We start from the raw sequence: 20,782 nt of genomic DNA, 5'->3' as shown, positions 1-20,782 counted from the left end.
TATCCCCTGTCCCCGTGTCCCTCTGTCCCCTTGTCCCATCGCCCCGCTCACACGTGCAGCACCGACCACCAGGCGGCGCTGCAGCCCCGAGGGGCGGGGCGCGCTGGGCGCGCTGGGCGTGGCCTCTCCGCAGACGTCAGCAAAGGGGCGGGGTTATATGGTGTGTCATTGGGGGCGTTGTCTGGGGCGTGTCCATGTACTGCGTTGTGGGCGGGGCCTAATCGGGGCAGGGCTCGCCTTGGGGGCGTGGTCTGCTCAACGGGGCGGGGCCTGTGGGGGCGGGGCGAGCCCGGCCCGGCAGTTCCGGGCTCCGCACACGCGGATCGGGGCGGCGGCGATCGTGGAACCGGCACCGGGATTGGGATCGGAACCGGCACCGGGGCAGCGCAGCGATGCAGCCGCCACCGCGCAAGGTGAGCGCGGGGCCGCGCCGGGCCAGGCCGGGCCACGGGGCGGGTCACCGGCACCGGGTCCTCCCTCCTGCAGCCGTGACCGAGACTCGCCCCCGGCGGAGCCTCACGGGGCTGGGGAAGCGAGGCCGCGCTCAGGACTGGGGGTACCCGGGCATGGGGGGCACCGCATCCCCGCATTCATCCCCGCATCCATCCCCGCCGGGGCCGCGGGGCTGAGCGGGACCATCCCGCAGGTGAAGCTCACCCAGGAGCTGCGGGTCCATCTCCTGGAGCAGCTGTCGGGCCTGCAGAGCAAACAGCAGAGGGATGCCGAGCTGCTGGAGGACATCAGGTAGGGCCCACACGTGTGACAGCCGGGTCGAGCTGAGACAGGGCAGCTCATCCTATATGTGTGTGTCCCCAAGATGAGACCAGGCAGCTCATCCCATGTATGTGTGTGTTTGTCCTCAAGCTGAGACCGGGCACCTCATCCCATGTGTGTGTCCCCAGGCTGAGATGAAATAGCTCATCCCGTGTGTGTGTGTGTGTGTGTGTGTGTGTCCCCCCAAGCTGAGACCAGGCAGCTCATTGCACTGTCCAGGGACCGGGCATGGCTCACCTTGAGCCTGTCACCTCGAGGTCATGAGCTCCATCACCCACTGGGGTGGCCTGATGGGGACAGGATAGTGGCAGGGGGGTGGTGGTAGGGGGTGATGGCTGGGATGTCCCTTCCCTGCCCCTCTCTGTGTGCCCTCTCTGTCCCCTCTCTCCCAGGTCCTACAGCAAGCAGAGGGCCACCATTGACAGGGAGTACGGGCAGGTAAGGAGATGCCACGGGATTCAGGATCGATGTCCTGGGCAGGATCTGGGCACGGCCCCATGCAGGCAATGGGCAGCCGCTGAAATTATCTGAGCGTGGCTGCTCAGATGTGCTGGATGTGCATGTGTTGGTCCCGGAGGGTGGTGGCAGATGGTTCATCGTGCCAGGAGGACCCTGACACGTTCAGCACCCGCTGGGGGCTCTGCTGAGCACAGCATGGCTCAAACCTTGGGTGTTTTGAGAGCCTGGAGGGAAAACCTTGTGGGAGGAGGAAACCGCTGGGCTCTGCTGTCTGCTGGGTCATCGCAGGACACTGCTTTGAAATGTCAGAGTTTGGTTTTGATGTGAGATGGCCCTGCAGCGTCTCTTGGGGATGTACTGCAGCAGAATTGTGTCCCCCTTTCCTGCAGATGGTCACTGTGTCCCCTCCCTCATACCCCCCAGGCTGAGGGTCACCATCCCCCCAGGGTTGGGGTCTTGCTGTGCTTGGCTTTGCTGGGGCTCCTCTACTCTTCTCTACAGCCAGTGTCCCTCGCTGATGTCCCCTTGCAGGTGCTCTGTCCCTAAAGTCGCAGCAGAGGGGTCCTTTCATTGTGGTGACTGCCCCTCAAAATTATTTTCTTATGGGGAGCACAATGGGATTCCTGCTGACACTGAGCCACGGGGATGTGTGTGTCTGTGCTCTGGGGGGACACACGTGTGTCCCCAGGTCCGTGGGGTGGGCAGCTGGGCCGGGAGAGCCCAAATTTGGGGGTGTGGTGGATGCTGGGGTGCTCAGCAGGGTCGGGGAGTGATGCCAGGTCTGTCCCCAGGCGCTGCAGAGGCTGGCGAGCCAGTTCGTGAAGAGAGACTGGCAGCGGGGCCGTGGCGAGGCCGGCGACTCCAGGTGGGCTGGGGACAGGGACAGGGCTGGGGACAAGCAGCTGGGGCTGGCTATTCCCACCCACGGCCCTCCCAACTTGAAGAGATGCTTAATGCCAACCAGGATTTAGGGGTGTCCCAAACTCCAGCGCCCTGCTGGGACTGGGGGCACTGGCGGTCCTGCTGGGCATCCCCAAAATCTGTCGAGGGGCAGGGAGTGCCCCGCCCTGTGTTATCCCTGTGCCCACAGGAGCGTGGCTGCTGTCTGGAGAGGTGTCATCGAGGGGACAGCACACGCCGGGCAGCTCCGTGTCACCTCCTCCGAGAGTTACCGAGCCCTGGCCGCCGAGGCCGCCCGCAGCGCCCGCCTCGCCAAGGAGAGGACACTCAAGAAGGTACCGGGACAAGGACATGTCCCCTGTGCCCGGGCAGTGGGGACAGCTGTCCCCCCGCAGCTGACGCTCCCCACAGGGCATCGAGAGGCTGCAGAAGGCGCAGGCGGAGCTGCTGGAGACGGTGAAGGAGCTCGACAAGGCCAAGAAGCAGTTCAGCCACCTCCAGCGCAGCAGCGAGGTGGCCAAGGACAAGGCGGCCGATGTGGAGGCACGGTGAGTGGGGGACACGGAGCCAGGGCGTGCTGTGGCTGCAGGGTGGTCTCACACCCCCCTCCCATCCTCCCCAGCCTCCGCAAGAGCGACCGGCGGATATTTCACACCAAGGCCAGTCTGCAAAAGCTCAGTGCCAAGGTCAGTGCGAGGGTTGGCACGGTACCCGAGTGGGTGGATGCAGGGCACCATCACCAAACCTCACTGTCCACGTCCCCACAGTTCTCAGCACGACTGGCTGAGCACTCAAGGCAGCTGGCAGGGGTGCAGAACGAGTACAGCTTCGCCCTGGTGTCTGCCTCTGCCCACCTGGAGCATTACCAGCGTGTGGAGCTGCCCGCGGCCATGCAGGTAGGAGATGCCCAGACCCATCCCCAAGGTCAGGGCTGGCTGCCCTGGGGGGGTCAGGGATACTGCAGTGGGGGGATGTGGCAGTGCTGGGGGGGTTCCCACGCGCTTTTCCCCAGGCACTGGACGGGGACCTCTACGAGCGCCTCCGGGAGCATTTGTCGGTCGCCAGCCGGACGGAGGTGGAGACCTGCCGGGCCACCCGGGACTGGTTCCAGGGTGTTGTGGAGGCATCTGCACGGGTAACAGCACCATCCCACGAGCTGGGTGGGACAGGAGGGCACAGGTGAGCCCCCAGCCCCACGCTGCTCCCCTGCTGCAGGTGTGCTGGGAGCAGGACCTCCTCCTCTTCCTGCAGGACCACCCCGCCTTCTCCTTGGCGCCCAAGCAGCGCTTCCAGCTCGCCGGGGTGGAGGAGGTGAGTGAAGCGGGTCATACAGCAAGGTGGGGTCCCTCCAGCCACCCCCTTGTCACCCCATGTCCTTGCCCAGGTGTGCCTGCTGCCACCAGCAGACGACGGGGCCAGCCTGGAGAAGGAGGCACGGCGCTGGGCCACACGGGTGGCCCGGGACCACAAGAACAGGGCACACAGTGAGGAGGTGAGGGTTGTCCTGCCCCATGGAGCACCAGAGGGCTCAGGGAGGGGCTTTTCCAGCCCCCTCTGAGCTGTGGGTGCCCACCCAGGTGCTGCAGCGGCTGGAGGCCAGGAGGCAGCAGGGGCTGGAGGCGGAAGCGGCGGCCGTGGAGCGGCAGATGGAAGAAGCGAGGGAAAACATCCGGAAAGCAGAGGTGGGAGCCCCAGCCAGGGAGCTTGGGGTGGCTTCCAGGTCTGTCACCCCCAGGGTGGGGGGTGTAGGGACAGGGAGGGGATGCTGCACTGAGGGTGTGGTGCTGGGGATGCCACCAGAGGTATCCTGGGCGCTGTGACGATGTGTGGTGTCCCCAGGTGAGCCGAGTGAAGGCGGAGGCACGGCTGGCACTGCTGCGGGCGGCAGGGCTGGATGTGGACACCTGGCTGGCTGGAGCCATGGTGGGGACAGGTGAGGAGACCCCCACGGGGCTGGACCCATCTGAGTTCGATGACTACGAGGACAGTGACGAGCCAGATGAGGACAATGAGCCTGGGCCTGCTGCTCGCACCTACCCCTACACCTGCCGGGTGATCTTTGGCTACCAGGTATGGCCCTGCCTGCCTGGTCCTCACCCTGCATGCCCAGGGGTGGCACCTCAGCCCCTCTGCCACTTTGTCCCCATCTCCTGCAGGGCTGCCAGGCGGATGAGCTGTCCATCAGCCAAGGCGAGGAGCTGGAGATCATCGAGGATGGGGACGCAGAGGAATGGGTGAAGGTGGGAGCAGGCTGAGCCCCCCCCCCCCCATACTGGGGGACACCTTTTGGAGGTCCCCACTCTGGAGCCTGGGATGTTCACGTGGTTTCTGCCTCCTCAGGCTCGGAACAAGGCAGGGCAGGTCGGCTATGTCCCTGAGAAGTACCTGCTGTCCCTGGGGTGTGACTCGGGGGCTGGTCTCGGCCCCCCAGGACCCTCTGCCTTGCACCGCCAGCTCTCCAGCATCATGGCTGCAGAACTGGTGCTGGAGCCTGGAGGTGAGTGCTGGGCATCACCCCCACCCCACGGAGGGGGGACGGGATCCTGAGGGTGCTGAGCCCCCTCCCCACCCTCCCCACAGCCTGGCTGGTGCGAGCCCTGTACGACTACGAGGGGCAGAGCCCCGAGGAGCTGAGTTTCCCTGAGGGTGCCATCATCCGGGTGCTGCCCCGTGCCGCTGGCGAGGTGGACGATGGCTTCTGGACCGGAGACTTCGATGGCCGCGTCGGCGTCTTCCCCTCCCTGGTGGTGGAGGAGCTCACCGGGGGCCGCGAGGCAGCCGGGCAGGTTGGTGGCAGGAGGGTCCTTGTGTCACCCTGCCGTGGGCAGCGCCCCACCCACCATTCCCCCTTCCCACCATCCCCATCCCTCTTGGCTGTGTCTTCCCAGGAGCTGCCATCACCGTCCCCTCCGCCCTTCTCCCCTCCCGGCCTCGCACCCGGGGCCAGCCTGGTCCCCAGCCCTGCTCCTGAGACAGCGCTGGGAGGTGAGTCTGGGGAAGCTGGGGAGGGGCTGGGGGAGCCCCAAAAGCCAGGCTGAGCTGCTGGGCCCTCCCAGGTTGCCGGCAGGATGGCACGAGCAGCGGGCAGAGCTCTCCAGACCTGGCAGCCACACGCTTACGGCCGGTAAGTCCCTTCGTTTTGGGATGCTGTGACCCCAAAACCTGCCCCAGCCCTTCTGTAATGGAGCCACCCGTGTGTTTTGGGGGGTCTGAAGGGGGATGAGTGGCCTCAGTGTGTTGGCATCACTCCTCTCCCTTTCCCTCTCCTCTCCCTCTCTGCAGCTCCGTGCGCCGCCCCCGCCGCCCGGCAGAGCCCCCGAGCCCGACCCCGAGCTTCACTTCAGCTGACCCCCCCAGCCCCAGAACCCCCAAAAAGCTGTGCCCAAGCAAACCATCACACCCTGCTGTCCCAGCAGCAGGGGCTGGTGCTGCCCTATATCCCGAGCTGGTCTTTCCAGGGGCTGCATCCTGCCCGGTGCTGCTTGCAGAGTAGTCCTGCATCCCAGTACAGCACCCAGAACCATTTTTTTGGGGTTCCCAGTGCCACAGCCAGGCCCCATCTCACCCCCTCCTGCCTCTGCCCTTCCTGCCTGGCATTGCCCGTGCACTCCCAGCACAACCGTGGTTCCTGGTTCATCTCTGCACCCCAGCAGCCCCCACAGGCAGGAGTGGGCATGGGGAGGCTGTTCCCAATAAATCCCGCTGGCCCTGGCGAGGGGTTCAGCAGCTTTAATGGTTGTAGCTCGTCTATGTACAGGGCGTTACACACCGCAGCTCCCGGGGCTGGCCTGGCCGGGGGCCATCCCGCCCCCAGGGCCGGGCTGCGGCCCCTCCTGTGCCTGTGGGATGGGGCTGGGAGCTCCTTTCTCCTCCAGCATCTCCCGGGGACCTGCCAGTGCAGGATTTGTGCCTGTGCCCACTCTGCGTGGCAGGGGTGCCCGGCTGGGAAGGGGGGGCTGTGCTCTGTGCTGAACGTGCCGGGTGGGTCTGGGGGTGCTCCCCACCGCCCCCGGGGTGGGGAGGGGGAACTCAAGCCGCTGCCTCCATCCTTGCCCCTCGCCACGGCCCCCTCACATCCTCGCCCCGGAGCTGGGGGGGCGCGGGGGCAGCGGGCTCTGGGTGCTGTCCTGCCCCTGCCAGGCCCGAGGGTCCCTCGGGGGAGTGTCCGGTGACCTCGGGGAGGGTGCGCTGGGTGGGACTCGGGTACCTATTGCCAATGGGATGAAGGCTGGCGCCGAGCGCGGCTGTCGGTGCCGCGGGCGCGTCGCTCCGGCCATGCCAAGCGCGTAGCTGCCCACCCGGGACCGGGCACGGCTCCCCACGGCAGAGCCCCCCCAGCCCCGAGGGGTGCGGGGGCTGCGCGCCTCCCGTCCACGCTCCAGCCGGGAGCGGAGAGGAGCTGTGGAGAGAGAGGCAGGGTATTGTGTTGTCACCACAGCCGTGGCACTTCCCCAGCACCCACAGGTGGCATTTCCCGGTGTCACCGTGCCTGTGGATGGGCATTCCCAACCCCCTGGAGAAAGGGTTCATCCTCTCTCCATCTCTGAGAGCCACCAGGCGGGGACACTGACGGTGCCCTCCCATCCCAGACATTGTCCCAGGGGCAGGGGACAAGCACTCACGTCACACACGGTCCTGCTCCGCGGCGCTGGGCTCCTGTGGGATGGAGGAGGGATGTCAGCGCTCCCATGGGAGCGGGTGCTGGGCTGGGGGTCCCCCTTGGCCACGGAGGGGAGAACCCCCCTGAGTGTCCAGGAGCGACTGCAGCCCAGGCACCTCCTCTGCCCTCCCCATCACCTGCAGGACGTGATGAGCCGCGCCCAACACCCCTCGTGCTGGCTCTGGCTGTGACTGAGGGCATGGGGGACGCCTCCAGCGGCACCAGGGCTTGGTGACAAACATCCCATCACCGTTCTCCTGGGACCCCGTGTCCTGGAGCACCCCAGCACCACGTGCAGCATCCAGGGCAAGAGCCTGGCACTGCACAGGGGACAGACATCACCTGGGCTTTCCCTGCACGTCACTGCTTCCCCAGGGAGCAGAGGGATCACCCAAGGTTCAGTGGGACACAGCAGGACCTGTCACCACCTCCCCAGGTCTCTGGGGAAGAGCTCATCAGTTCTATCCTGCCTTCTCCATGGAGCAGCTCAAACCTTCCAGCCTGGTCACCAAAGAGGGAAACTGTGGGATCCTGCTTTGTCCTTTCCAGCATCCAGCCAGGCACCTTTCCCAGGCCTCTCTCATGCTGACCCAGCCCTTCCCCATCCCATCCCCTGCCAAGGGCTCCTGGCATGTGCCTGGGCCGTGCCCAGCCCGTGGAGCTCCTGCTCAACCAGCCCCAGGGGATCTCCATGGCTTTGAAGCATGCCAGGAATTTTACCCAGGCACTTGGTTTCCTTTTTCTTCAGAGTGTGCCCGGTGCTGGTTTTGTGAGGCAAGTCAAGGCCAGCTCTTCGGGCTGTTGACATTACATTACCCCTTCCATGAAAATCACCTTTTCCCAGCTGCAGAACCACGAATGAGTGTGTGAGTCTGTGAGTGAAATGCTGGGTGTCTGAACCACCACCAGCAGCCTCATTTGCTCTCAGGTAACAGCACAGAGGTAATTCCAGGGACAAAACCCCTGGAGCTTTCTAACCTCTCCAGCAAGGTGGTTGGGTGGGATATTGGGAGATATTTGGGTGCTGGGAGCTCCAGGCAGGAGCTCCTCAGGAGCAGGGAAAAAACAGCCAAGAAATAACTATTTGGCTTCACCATTTCCTGGCCTTCAGGGTAAGAAAAGCTCCTGGAGAAATCTGTCCCTGCCTGTTCCTTACTGGCCACATTGAGCCCCATCGAGGCGAGGTTTTGGGGGACACCACGTGCAGCACTGGAGTTCTCCAGGTCAAAATCCCAATGGTTGCTCCCAGAGAGCTCAACCACAAAGGAAAAGGAGGAACCAGCAGGGTGGGACCTGTCACAGTCACTCCACTGCCTCAGACACCGGAAAATGGGTGGGAAATCCAGCCCAGGGGACCCCATGGGGACGAGGAAGAGGAGGGACATACCTGCTGCCTCCCGTCCTCCCCTCCGGGCTGTTTCCTGCTGCTGTCGTCTCTCCCCAACTCCTCAGCCTGTTCCTGCAGACTCAGGCTCCCGTGAATATCCGACACTTCATCTGCCGACTCCAGTCCCATCTCCTCCAGGCAGATGCCGGCTCCTTCCCTCGCCAGCTCTCCTGGGATGTCGGGACTCGACGCTCCCAGCGCTGGCATGCTCATGAGCCTCCTTTGGCGACCCGAGCTGCCGGGAGCAGAGCCAGCATCCTGCAAGGACCCCGCTGGACCGAGAGCAGAGCCAGCATCCTGCAGGGACCCCGCTGGGCCGGGTCCCACCGGACCGGACCCCCCGCCCGCCCTCCGGCTGTCACGGGTGCCGGAGCTGGCCGCTGTGTTGGCGGCTGGGCTGGCGGACAGGCTTTGCTCGGCGCTTCTGCCACTCAGGGTGGCCGTGGGGATGGCTCCGTTGTGCAGGCCACCACCCGTGGGGACAGTCCCGTTGAGAGCCCGTTCCCGCTGGAGCCTCTCGCTGCTGCGCTCCAGCTCCTCCGTGCTCGCCTGCCGGCTGCCGGCGGGCAGAGCTCCGTCCTGCTGCTCCTGCACGGGAGGTTTCTTCCCGATGTGTGTGACACGGAACCTGCAATGGGGACAGGACACTGAGGTCTTTCCCCCCCCAGATGGATTCCCTGTACCTCCAGCCCCTCTCCCAACTTTTCAGACCCGTTCAAGCCATGCCCCCAAACTCATCTTCCCTTCATTTTTGAGCAAAACAAACAGAAAGACTTCTCTGGAAGTCTTGGTGGAAAGCTCAATCCAGGTCTTGTCTTCCCAGCAGCAAGATGGACTGCAGCTCTTGGAAATGCTCAGAGACAACCTGGATGACAGCATGCCCTCAGTGAGGGCAGGGACAAGATTTTGGCAGTGATTTGGATACAGGGATCAAAGGCTGAAGGATTTGTTTGGCTAAAATCTGCCAGACTAAGTATTACACCATCCCCTGGAGGGGTGGATGGTACCTGAGGGGTTCACCAAGGTTCCACCACGAGCAGGTAACAGCTCAGAGCTCCTGGGTGGGCACAAGAGCTGCAGGAATGGCTCTGACACCCTCAAAGGTGGGTTCATAATCAGGGGTGGTGCAACATTGCATGTGGGGAGAAGAGGGATCACAGACTCATGGAATGGCTTGGGTTGGAAGGAGATCCTAAAGGATCATCCAGTCCCACCCCCAGGGACAAATTCCCCTCACCCAGGTTGCTCCAAGCCCCATCCAGCCTGGCCTTGGACACTTCCAGGGATCCAGGGGCAGCCACAGCTGCTCTGGACACCCTGTGCCAGGGCCTCCCCACCAATTTCTTTCCAATATCCCTTCTAACCCTGCCTGGTGACAGCAGGGAGCCATTCCCCTTGTCCTGTCACTCTGTGCTCTTGTCCCTCTCCATCCCTCTTGGAACCCCTCTAGGCACTGGAAGAGGCTCTAAAGTCTCCTTGGAGCTCTCTCCTCTCCCAGTTCCCTCAGCCTGGGAGGGGTGAGGTGTCAGCAAAGCTTGAAAATCTGAATTGTGATTGTGCTGGTGGTGACACGCTGTGACTCCTCCTCACCAGCTGGACCAGCAGACAGGAAATCTCCTCCATGGTGAGCTGGTGTCCCCCAGCCAGAGCACTCCAGTGCCACCACTGAGACCTGGTGGCTCACCCCATGGCTCACCCACATGGACTGCACATGGAAAAGCCAAAGGCCTGGCTCTGCTGAGGCTCAGCTGCAAGTCAGGGTCGGGGCAAAGCACAATTTCAGAAAGTTCAAGTACTGCTGGTGTGGGATGTGGGAAGAAGAGCAAGACCCAAAGGTCAAGCACGTGGCAGCACTGCTGCTCCAAAGGAAAAAGCAGAGAGGTCCAGAAGATAAAAGAGATGCCAGGTGAGTTGGCAGAGGTGAAGGAGCCCAGCCTGTGGACAGCACTGACCCCTCAGCAGGGCCAGAAAGCTGCTCAGGATTGGGAAGGTCGAGATAAGAAATGCTCCAGCTCCAGAGAAGGTTCCCACAGGGACTGCTCAGGTCAGGCCAAGCAGCAGCAAATGTGACCTTTCAGGTCTGTCCAGATATTTGGAGATAAGACACCAGCACTGCGATTTGGGGAGACCAAAGAATGTTCTGGTCCTGAAGAGGGACGGCAAGGAGACACAAGTGACAGGAACATTTCCTGGTAATGCCATTGAGCAATGTCATGGAACGGTCAGGAGTGGCTTCAGAGAGCAGGAAGGGTTTGGACTGGAGAGGGCACAAGAGGTAACGTAGCCAAATTCTGGCTGGTGAGGGAAACTCTGGCAGAGGAGCCCTGGCTGCCTCAGCAGCATCCCCAAGGCTTTGGGTTCAGTGGGATGTGACACACCCTGGCTGATGGACAGAGATGTTTTATGGACAAACTCTGCCACTGACTATGAGTGGTTGAGGGAAAGCACTGAGCTGTGGTAAATCATCCTATACCATACATAACCCTGAAATTTAGAACAATTTAGGTGCAAAATTCCCTCAGGAGGTCTCCAGTCCAGACCCCTGCTCATATCTGTGCCACCTCCCACCCTCAAACACTTTGCCCAGAGCCCTGTCCAGTCAGGTTTTGGAAATCTTCAGGGCTGGAGATTTCCCCACTCTTCAGGGCCCTGTTGAATGCTGCACCATTCTCATGGCAGAACAGTTTTTCCTTGCATCTTTTCTGGATTTCTCTTGTGTAACTCTTGGCCATTGCCTCTTGCCCTTCCCAGTGCATCTCTGATGAGAGTCTTGTTCCAGCTTCATTTAAACTCCACCCACCCTTTGGGAAGTGTTAGAGAACAATTAGATCATCCTTTTCTAATTTTCCAGGTTTAAAAACTTCCTCAGATGCCCCATGCTTCACCCTGGATCTTGTGGACCTCCACAGCTCCCATCCTTTCCACTTCTCAGGGATAAACCTGTGCCTACCAGGACCAGGGCTCATTCCATGTAGGAGGGGGCTCAAACACTGCATCCAAGGCAAAAATAAGACCAAAAATAAAAGAGAACAAGACCTGAGGGTGTGTCTTTAACTCCAGAGGTGAGTTAAAGAAGCTCTGTCTTGTAGGGTCAGTGCTGAGTCAAAGTACTTTGAGATATTTGTCATAAACAAGACACAGGAAATGCAATCTTGGAAAAGTCCTCCAGGATCTGGAGGAGAAAAGGGGCCAGCTTGGAGATAAAAAGCAGAATTTGGAGGTGGGGGGATTGTACCTCATGGGCACATAGGTCCTTCAGCAGCTGGACCTGGTACCAAAGAGACTCAAGATTGAAAATCAAGCCTTGGAGAAATGGAATGGCTGCCCTGTGGAGAAGGCTGGGATATTAAGAGGGTTAAAGAGAAAAAAAAAAAAACAGGAATTGAGGGAAGGTGCCTTTGGGAAAGGAGAGCATCCTGTCCAGCACTCTGAGTGCTGAGAGGAGACTGGGAAGAGCACGGACAAAGGACAGGGAGGAGTGGATGGAGCTGGGCACCAGCCAGGGAATGAATTAGTGGTGAGCACACAACTGTGCAGAGCCCTGGCTTTGCTGGGCACCCCCTCCAAGGGCAGCACCGGGCACGGGGGGAGCCAGGAGCTGGCAGTGGCCACAAGATGTGATCTCAGCTGAAATTCAGCCTGGGGAGGTCCAGCAGGTCTCTCTGCTTCTCCAGCTCCCCCCTGAAAGCCCCAGCTCACCTCCCTGCTGAGGCTCCTGCCCGTGGTGGTGGAAAAATCCACAGGACAGGACACAGGGAATGGTTTCTCACTGCCAGAGGGCAGGGATGGATGGGATGTTGGGAGGGAATTGTTCCCTGGGAGGGCACTGAGGCCCTGGCACAGGGTGCCCAGAGCAGCTGTGGCTGCCCCTGGATCCCTGGCAGTGCCCAAGGCCAGGCTGGAGCAGCCTGGGATGGTGGGAGGTGTCCCTGCCCATGGCAGGGGTGGAATGATTTGAACTTTGAGGTCCTTCCAACCCAAACCATTCCATGATTCCCTGCCCGCTCTGGCTCAGCATTCCCATGAAAGGACTGCATCTCTGGACCACAACATGGAATTTCCTCAAGGCTCAGGCCCTGAACCAAGACCTTGTGCACAACCTGAGCATGACAGAGCTCTGTGTCTCACCACAGTGGCCATGCAGGGACCAGCAGTTGCCCCAGTCACCGCAGCCAGGAGGGAGCCAAGCCCAGCAGGACTTTGCCAACCCTTTCTGCTGAGCAATGGGGCAGCCTGGGCGAGCCCACAGACTGTTCTACAGGTTAGTGACTACACCGAGACCACAGGAAGCTCGGGAAGTCCCCTGAGGTGAAACCAGGTGGGGACTGGGAAGTATCAGGAACACTCCCCTACTCTTACATTGCTGTCATCTAATTACAGACACGGTGTGAAGCGGCAACCTGGAGCAGCACAGCCACTCTTTCATTCTGAGGAGGTGCTGGCTTGCACCTGGGACATGCTGTCCCCTCTGTCGCCCCCTCAATGAGGTCCTAAAAGCCCCCAGTTGGGCAGCAAGGACCCAGCTTGCACCGAGCTGGGACAGCGAGCTCTGAAAGGACACGGAGCTGAGGCTGTGCCCAGCACTGACTCAGCAGGAAAACCCAGCTTGAGTCACCTTCCCAGGGAAGGAGGGAAGCCACCGGTGCATCACAGCCTGCCACATACCACAGGCATTTCCAGGTGCAGGAACCACCTGGCTCCTCAGGAGCTCCAGCTGCAGAGCTGCTGCTCAATGCACAGCAGCAAGAGGGAACCGTGGGCAAGCAGAGAAGGGGGAAGGAACGGGAGGACAGAGGAGAGCCCGTGGTGCTCATTCCAGCAGGGAAATGTCTGGCAAAGCTCACTGGGGTACCTGCCCACTGAGAAGACAGTGGTTTCTCCAGGAAGCATCCTGCTTTTGCCCTCCTTGGACCTCCCCTGGCGCTGCAGTGGGTGCCTCTTCCTCCTGCTGCAGTGGATGCAGGGGGCCTGCGTGGAGCCCAGGTGCACCGTGTGGTGGTGAGGGGGACCCCCGTCCTGGCTGCTGCTGTGGGGACAAATGCTGCAACAGAAGCGCATGACAGGCTGTGTCACCTCGGGGGGATGTCCCAACCCCGGTGCAGCCCCACTGCAGCAAGCCCCGGCTCTGGGGGGGACCTCTGCTGGGGAGGAAAAGCTCAAAGCACTCCTCAAAACCCTCAGCAGAGCAGAACTCCCCATTGGGAAGATGCTGGAAAGGGGCTGCTTGTCCCTCCCCCTGCAGCAGCCACAAGCTGCTATGAGCATCCCTCACCTGGGCACAGGCACTGGCACTGGCACATCCCCTTCATTTTCCCCCAACATCTCCTTGAGGGCCTCCACATTTGCTGAAGAGAGAAGGAAAAACAGGAATGGGTCAGCCAGGGTGGTCAGCACGGCTCTGGGCTGGCCCATGGAAACGCTCACCTTGGTTTTGGATGATGCACCTCACGATCTTCTCCACGGTGTCATCGTTCTTCTCATCCTCTTCGTCTGCAAAGAGACAATGTGGCACTGAGGGCTGGGATTTGGGGACTCTGCTCGCTCATCCCTTCCCAGGAGGGGCTGCAGGTGTTGGAGGAGCCTCGTGTCCCCTGTCACACTGGGGAGCCACCGGGGAACAGCAGATCCCTCATGCTGGAAAGCAAAGGGCTGAGCCAGCAGCTGAGTGTGCAGGGAGAGGGGGTGGTGGTGCTCCTTCAGAACAGGGGAGCACCTGGAGAAAAAGTTCCAAAAAGTCAAAAGAGGAGGGTCCTTATCCAGCCCTGGCTGCAGGATGCTGCAAGTGCTCAAGGCTCCAAGGGTAAAGAGGGCAAATCCACAGAAAATAAACTCTCTGGAACTCACTAAACACAGAAACGAGGAACACACAATGACAGGGAGAGCCCCAGAGCTGCCCACTAAGAAAAGCTTAAAGACTGCTCTGAGGAATCTTGGCTGGTGCCTGCTCTGGTGTGGAATTCATCCACAGAGTTCACCTCAACCTCTTCCAGCTGCTGTTGGAGGCAGGAGGTCTGGATGGATGGGTGGATGGATGGGTGGATGGATGGATGGATGGATGGATGGATGGGTGGATGGATGGGTGGGTGGATGGATGGATGGATGGATGGATGGATGGATGGATGATGGATGATGGATGGATGGATGGATGGATGGATGGATGGATGGATGGATGGATGGATGATGGATGGGTGGATGGATGGATGGGTGGATGGATGATGGATGGATGGATGGATGGATGGATGGATGGATGGATGGATCTCCAGGCTGGTCAGCAGTGGCAGATGTTCCTGGAAGCAGGCTGGAGCTGCCTCAAAGACTCCAGGGCTGCTACCATGATCTTGGAAGCCCATGGAGATGTTTCCCTGGGCTGTGATGTCTCCAGAGGGCAAAGCCCATCCTGGAAGGTTCCAGCACTGTCTCCATGCCGTGTAAAGCCAAGACACTGAAGCCAGAGGAGCACATCCATGGACACCTGGAAGCTCTGGCTGCATCCACGGCTGAGCTGAAGGAACTGCATTTCCCTCCCGAGCACAGGCAACGAGCAGGAGCTGCTGATCCTCCCCAGCACTGCACATGGGAGCTGGAGGAGTTCTGGAGCACCATGTGGCTGTTCTCAGCCTGGGAATGTTGTTCCCCACTTGAGCAGAGTCTCAGGAAACCACGGAATGACAGAGCTCGCTTGGGCCAGGCACCCACGCTCGATGCAGCAGCAACTTCTCAATCCAACCACCCCAGAGTGATGGAAAAAATTCCCTGCAAGTCCCTTCCCCTTCTAGCAACACCCCTGTGTCTCTGGTCTGCATGAACACAGCAGGGACTGGAAGAAGATATGACCAATAGCCAACATCAGCTGGCTCCCTGCCAGAAATCCTAATGCCCAAGGGGCAGAGAGACAGCTCAGGCTCCAGCTGGGAGAGGTTTTCCTTCAGGGAACAGGGATTGTGATTGAGGTGCTGGGGATTCAGCAAGTCCTGGATGTTCATCAGAATTACCTTTTGGTCATATCGCTCCTTTGGGAAGGGCCAGGCACTGCTTCCCACCTCCCTGTCACCTCTGATCGTGGATCAGAGGGATCCCTGGCCCTCACACTCCCATCCCCAGGGAACACCACGCTGCTCTCACCTCCCCAGCTCTTTTTCCCAACCCAGCCACACGTGACAGGTAACCCTCCCAGCCTCATCCCACATCCCAGAAGGGTGGATGAGGAGCACCAGCCCACACCAGGCACAAAACCGAGCCCCCCCATCCCCCAGCACTCACCATCCTGCAGCTCCTCCACCTCGTCTTTGTCATCTGGGTCAAGCTCGTCCCGGAAGGTCCGGCACCGGTAACCCTTCTTCTTCAGGACGTGGCAGATCAGGAACCCCACCAGCCCCATGATGAAGAAGACAAGGACGAGGAGGAAGACCACAGTAATGCCGTGCTGGGGGTCTGACTCCCCATCGCTGGGGTGGTGATGGTCTGACATGCGGATCTAGGAGAAGGGGGAAGGCAGAAGGTCAGAGCCCGGCGCTCACCCCCACCCTGTGCCCATCCTCCCCTTCCCGGTGCGGGGCAAGGAGCAGCTCCCAGCCGGGGGTGATGCCCGGGGTTCAGCCCGATCCCCGCAGGATGCGGCGCGGTGCGGAGCCCAGCGGCGGCCGGAGGTGGCTCCTGGCGGTCTCCCAAGGACACTGCTGCCCCGCACGGCCCCGCAAGAGGCATCGCAAGGGCAGCGCTGGCGGCAGCGTCCCCGCAGGCCCGCCGGCCCCGGGCTGCGGCTCTGCCCCGTCCCTTCCCGGCCGCTTCCCAAGGGCACCGCCGGCCCGGCCTGCCCGGGGCTCTGCGGAGGGCGGCATCCCCCGGCTCGCCCTTGCCGGAGGATGGCTGAGCATCCTCCAGCTCCGCGCCGCTCCTCCGCAGCCCTCGCTACTCACGGCCGAGGCCCCGCAGCGACACCGACACCGACACCGGCACCGGTACCGGTACCGGCAGGCAGGGAGGGAGGGAGGGAGCCGCGGCAGCCGGGCTGGCGGAGGGCCGAGCCGCCGGCTGCTCCCGCATCGTCCTCCCGCAGAACAGAGCCGGCTCCCTCCGGCCCGGCTCCTTTCCCGAGAGCTCAGCTCCCGCTTTCCCACTTCCCGGCACGGAGAAGATTCCCCCCCCGCCTGTCCCCCGGCTCCGCTGCGGCGGTACCTGGGCCTGCGGTCCTCCGCAGCGCTCTGCTCTTCACCTTCACCTTCACCTTCACCTTTACCTTCACCTTCACCTTCACCTGCCTCCTAGCAACCCCGCATCCCCGCGGCTGGGGACCGCGGCGAGCATCCTCCGGCCCCCGGGGCCCCGGTTCCCTGCCTGCCTTCCCCGGGAAGGAGCCAGCTGCTTCTGCCGCTCTCTGCCACAAGAGCACCCGCCTGTCCCGATCCCAGGGAAAAAAAAAAAAAAAAAAAAAAAAAAAAAAGAAAAGAAAAAAAAAAAATCTCCGGAGCTGTTTCGGCGGAGGAAGGTGCAGAGAGAGAGGAGCTCGGGGAGATGCCGGAGGCTGCAGCAGGAGCGCTGCTCGGGGAAGCTGCCGGGGTGAATAACCTCACCCGCACGCGTGCCAGCCCCGAGCTCCCCTGGCACCCTCCTTTCCTTGATTTTTAGGGCACTGAGCCCTGGCGATGGGAGGGAAGAAGGGTGGAAGTGAGGGCTCGGTGAGGGCAGGACGGATCACACAGCAGTGTGGGGGAGGCAGGGGGGTGCAGGCACCCACACGAGGAGCCCAGCACTGAGGAGACGGCGGAGAATGAGCCCCGGGAGACTCCTGTGTCTCCCTCCTCCCTAAAAAAGGAGTGGCTAAACCGTTTGAAATCTCAAGCTACGGTGGTCCCATGACCTCCATCTCCATTATCCTCACCCTGGGAGGCTTCACCACTCCTTTGCTACTGGAGATTAGAACTGCTCCTCTCCATCCTTCAGCCAGCTGCCAGTTCTGCACCCAAACCTTGAGGAACACAACCCTTGAAATCCCTCCCACCCCACCTCCACTGAACCGAGCACTGATCCATTCCCTGGGAATTATCCCACTGGAGTGTGTCTTGCCGTGAGACAATTTGTGACTCCTCCAGGCTGTCACCTGTGCCTTGCTGAGGGTTCCTGTCCCTGTCACAGGTGACCAAGTTGGCTCTCAGGAGCCTCCTCCACCCAGGAGGTGACTTCAGGAGGTCACCACATCACAGGTGACACCCATCTGTCCCCTGTCCTGGCAGGGACACAGGTCCCAGGATGGAACATCTGTGGCAAAAACGAGACTTTTCCTCCTGCCATGGATTGCTGGGCCATGGGAGAGCAAAGATCTCCAAACCCCGGACCACCAAGCTGCTACATCATTCAATTTTCTGCTGAGGAAGACCTCGCAAAGTAAAACCTCCAAGGCAGTTTGCTCCTTGCCCTTGTTTGTGAACAGGGGGGGAACTGGCAGGTCTGGGTTTCTGCAGGGCCCTGAGGGGATGCACTCATGGTGAGCCAATTCCCGTTCTCCTCGTGCCCACGCACGCTGTCCTGCACAATAAATTCGCTTTTTCTCCTCCTGGGCGTTCCCGCCCACCCAGTGCATTGCTGCACCCTGCCCCATTCCAGCTCCCACCCCCTTTCCCCACTCCAGCCATGCCATGCTGAGCAGGACTCCCCATTTCCAGGGGAGATTCCCGTTTTCCCACAGCCTCAAGGCATTTCCACACGCTGGGGGACACAGGGTGACCTTTTTGGGGTGAACCAGGATGAGGAGGGGCTTCTGTTGCTGTCAAGCTGCTCCCTCCTGGCTCTGCAGCTGGATTATCCCAACTGATCGTGTTTCTCTTCCTGATTCTTCCAACCAGGGATCACCTGCTCCTATTCTCCATCCTGCTGCCACCTCCTCAGCTTCAGTGTCCCTGCAGGGGCTCAGTCCAACGCTGCAGGACCCCGTTAGAATTTTAATGGTCCCACACAGCACATCACAGGTGACCCAGAAACAACACCCTGGCTCCTGCCTGCCCCCAAAGCTGCCAGCATTTGAGGCGTGAATCCACAAAATGGGGCTGTCCCTTCCGAGCAGGCTGGCCATGGGGACAGAACCCACGTGGGTTAAAGCCCCCACACCAAGGATTTCCTGGGGGCTGGCATGTCCCAGTCTGGGCTCTGCATCCTTTGTCCCATCCCAGCTCCTGTCCTGTCCTGGGTGACCCCAGAGCGCAGGCAGTGGGATCTAAAGACAAGAAAATCGAGCTGGAGCTCTGGGAGAGGCAGCTGCCTTCTTCCTGCCTGCCCACCTCATCCAGCACCACCAACCCCTGCCCTTCCTTCCCAGGGACCCTCTCAGGGTATTCCGGAATCCTGGAGGTCCTTGGAGGCTTCAGTCCCTCTCCAGGCATTGCCTGGAAACACTGACATGTTAAAAGGTGGCTCGGGAGGGAGGGGACAGAGTGAGGAGAGGCTGGTGGGACAGTGTCACCCTGTCCCTTGGCTGGCTCTGGTCCCAGCAAAATTCCACATTACCTCTTGTCCTCTCTTCTCCCGCACTTCTTCCGCAGCCATTGGAGCAAACATCACCCCACAAACGTTGTGAACACGATCCTTTTGGGGGGATCAGCCACCCTGACCCCGTGTGGCAGCTAAAGGGGCTGGAGTGCCCAGATCCAGGCTCCTCTTGGGATCTTCGCTTCGATGCTCAGGCCAGAAATCGCCACCGTGTCTGCAGAGCTGCTCCATCCCATCGTGTCAAACGGAATCCTCAGCCCTGTTTCAGCTTTTCAAACATGCCCAGCAGCTAATGGCCGCTCAACCACAGCCTGCTTTTGCTCTCTGAGCACAAAGAGCACCTAAAAATATCCCTGTCCAACGCTTCCCTTGCTCTTCTCCAACACCCTGAAGATACCCGGAGCAGTGACCAGCTTCCAGAAACACAGCTCAGCCAGCAAAGTGATCCCAGCTGGAAGCAGGGACGTGTTTCTTTCTCCTCTCCTCACCCCATTCCCCCAGCCAGGCGCTGGGACGTGCTGCCCGAGTGGCCCCATGTCCCCAGCCTGGCGTTATCTGGTGGCAGCAGCTGGTGGAGCAGGGACAGGACACTCGTCATGGTTGTCACCCCGAGACGTCAGAGCTCCGTGAGTTCCCAGTACAGCCGTGTGGATCAACACGTTTAAATCCCAGTTATTGCTCACTGTGGGTGCTGGGCTCTGTGCCAGGTGACCTCTCTGAGTGTCCCAAGCCACAGCTGTGCCCTGTGGGGTCACACTGAGAGGGTCCTGGGTCTCCTCTCAAAGTGTCCCTGCCCAATCCTCTCCCCTAAACCATCCTGTGATCCTTGCTCCACGCTGGAGCTGGGATCCTAAAAGGAAACTGTGGGGGCAGTGTCCCCACAGGGGACAGCCAGAAATGTCATTTAACACCTCCACGATTTAATCACACCTTGACACGTTGTCTCTTCCACCTGCAGCACTCAGAATTCCCTGCCATCCCATGCCCCATCCCATACAGGCAGGAAGCTCTTCCTGCTGCTTCCAAGGGGTTTCCATCCCCTGGAAATCCCAGCCTGGCATCCCCTGAGATGCCAGGGAACATCCCAGTGCCCATCTGCCCTGCTCACCATCTTCAGCCCCTCTCTGTGACCCCTGCTGGGTTGAGCAGCCTGTCTCCAGCACAGCTTCATCCCAAATTCCTGGGAAGTTTGGGAATGTTCCCTGTCTGCGAGAATCTGGCAGCACCAAGCATTGATTTTGGCTTGGTTTTCCAAACCTTTGGACAAGGCTTCCTGCTCTGTCCATCCTTTCCTCTCTCCAGCCCACTGGGAGGATTTTGTTGCCCTTCCCAGCCAGCACTGCTCACACCACGGTCCTGTTTCCATCTTTTCCATCTCTTGTCAGCTCCAGGTTTTCTCCCATTCCTCTGACTCCTCACACCCAGCAATTTCCCACCCAATTTTTGTCCTCTTCCAAAGGGTCCTTTTCAAAGGTCTTGACGACCTGCACCCTCCCAGGGGACAGCTGGTGGTGGCAGGTCCCCATCCCTCAGCCATTGGCTGCCCCAGAATGGAATGAGTCCCATCCAGGTGGGGATGTCCCATGGAAACCTCACTGGGGAGGCTGGGAGTGACTGGGAGCCAGGTGGGAGTGACTGGGAGCCAACTGGGGGCCTAGAGAAGAGAATCCAGTGGCCAGCTGGGCTCACTGGGAGTGACTGGAGCAGCTGGGAATGACTGGGAATAGGTGAGAAGGAGGGAGCAGATGTGGAATTATGTGAGAGGATCCAGCAGGCATCTGGAATGAACTGGGAATGACTGGGAGGCAGCTGCAGGTCTAGAGAAGAGAATCCAGTGGGCAACTGGGATCTGCTGGGGGTAACTGGAAGTAGATGAGGGGCAGTGAGGGATAACTGGGGGAGCTGAGGGTGACTGGGGAGACAACATGGGCTTATGGGAGAGAGTCCAGCCAGCAACTGGGAGTAAGCGGGGGCAGGTACAGGGCAGGCAGGTGAGACTGTGGCACAACTCGATGTGACTGTGGCTAACTCTGGGCAGCTGGGGTGACGGGGGGGGGGCACCAGGGAGGGCCTGGGCGCTGTGAAGCGCTGGAGGCAACTGGGACCAGTGTGGAGGAACTGGG

At 60.8% G+C, this 20,782-nt stretch overlaps 2 protein-coding genes across 6 annotated transcripts; one reads left to right on the top strand and one right to left on the bottom strand.

The window, feature by feature from the left end:
* Positions 1-26: 26 nt before the first annotated feature.
* FCHSD1 (FCH and double SH3 domains 1) lies at positions 27-5,866 on the top strand. 2 transcript variants are annotated; one of them, XM_088173898.1, is made up of 19 exons: positions 29-413; positions 647-744; positions 1,167-1,212; positions 2,025-2,098; positions 2,324-2,468; positions 2,545-2,681; positions 2,756-2,819; positions 2,901-3,029; positions 3,146-3,268; positions 3,349-3,444; positions 3,518-3,625; positions 3,711-3,815; positions 3,973-4,203; positions 4,290-4,373; positions 4,474-4,630; positions 4,714-4,919; positions 5,022-5,118; positions 5,190-5,257; positions 5,416-5,866. In XM_088173898.1, exons 1-19 carry the CDS (start codon positions 393-395, stop codon positions 5,479-5,481), a joined length of 2,055 nt encoding a protein of 684 aa, XP_088030024.1. In that variant the 5' UTR covers positions 29-392; the 3' UTR covers positions 5,482-5,866. The 2 variants fall into 2 exon arrangements, with proteins under 2 accessions (XP_014745088.2, XP_088030024.1); XM_014889602.2 differs by having other exon boundaries at positions 27-413; positions 5,190-5,866.
* On the bottom strand, positions 5,848-19,220 carry RELL2 (RELT like 2). Of its 4 annotated transcripts, XM_088173900.1 has the most exons (8): positions 18,678-19,219; positions 15,441-15,654; positions 13,605-13,670; positions 13,453-13,525; positions 13,033-13,221; positions 8,181-8,808; positions 6,756-6,789; positions 5,848-6,532 (listed from the first exon to the last, which is right to left on the bottom strand). In XM_088173900.1, exons 1-7 carry the CDS (start codon positions 18,726-18,728, stop codon positions 6,757-6,759), a joined length of 1,254 nt encoding a protein of 417 aa, XP_088030026.1. In that variant the 5' UTR covers positions 18,729-19,219; the 3' UTR covers positions 5,848-6,532; position 6,756. The 4 variants fall into 4 exon arrangements, with proteins under 4 accessions (XP_088030026.1, XP_088030028.1, XP_088030025.1 ...); XM_088173902.1 differs by lacking the exon at positions 18,678-19,219; XM_088173899.1 differs by lacking the exons at positions 5,848-6,532; positions 6,756-6,789 and having other exon boundaries at positions 7,877-8,808; positions 18,678-19,220.
* Positions 19,221-20,782: the final 1,562 nt, after the last annotated feature.

The sequence above is a fragment of the Sturnus vulgaris genome, chromosome 15, assembly GCF_052056855.1.
Source record: "Sturnus vulgaris isolate bStuVul1 chromosome 15, bStuVul1.hap1, whole genome shotgun sequence".
NCBI classification, from domain to species: Eukaryota; Metazoa; Chordata; class Aves; order Passeriformes; family Sturnidae; genus Sturnus; species Sturnus vulgaris.
This window is presented reverse-complemented; position numbering and strand designations above follow the sequence as displayed.

Bases quoted from the DNA above. Each gene is read 5' to 3' on its own strand.
- RELL2 (XM_088173899.1), bottom strand. From the start codon at position 18,728: ATGTTTGCTCCAATGGCTGCGGAAGAAGTGCGGGAGAAGAGAGGACAA. The intron at 13,671-15,440 runs GTGAGTGCTGGG...GTCTCTTTGCAG, and splicing joins GGTGGAGGAGCTGCAGGATG to ACGAAGAGGATGAGAAGAAC. The intron at 13,526-13,604 runs GTGAGCGTTTCC...TTCTCTCTTCAG, and splicing joins GTGCATCATCCAAAACCAAG to CAAATGTGGAGGCCCTCAAG.
- FCHSD1 (XM_014889602.2), top strand. From the start codon at position 393: ATGCAGCCGCCACCGCGCAAG. The intron at 2,469-2,544 runs GTACCGGGACAA...CGCTCCCCACAG, and splicing joins AGGAGAGGACACTCAAGAAG to GGCATCGAGAGGCTGCAGAA. The intron at 3,816-3,972 runs GTGGGAGCCCCA...TGGTGTCCCCAG, and splicing joins AAAACATCCGGAAAGCAGAG to GTGAGCCGAGTGAAGGCGGA.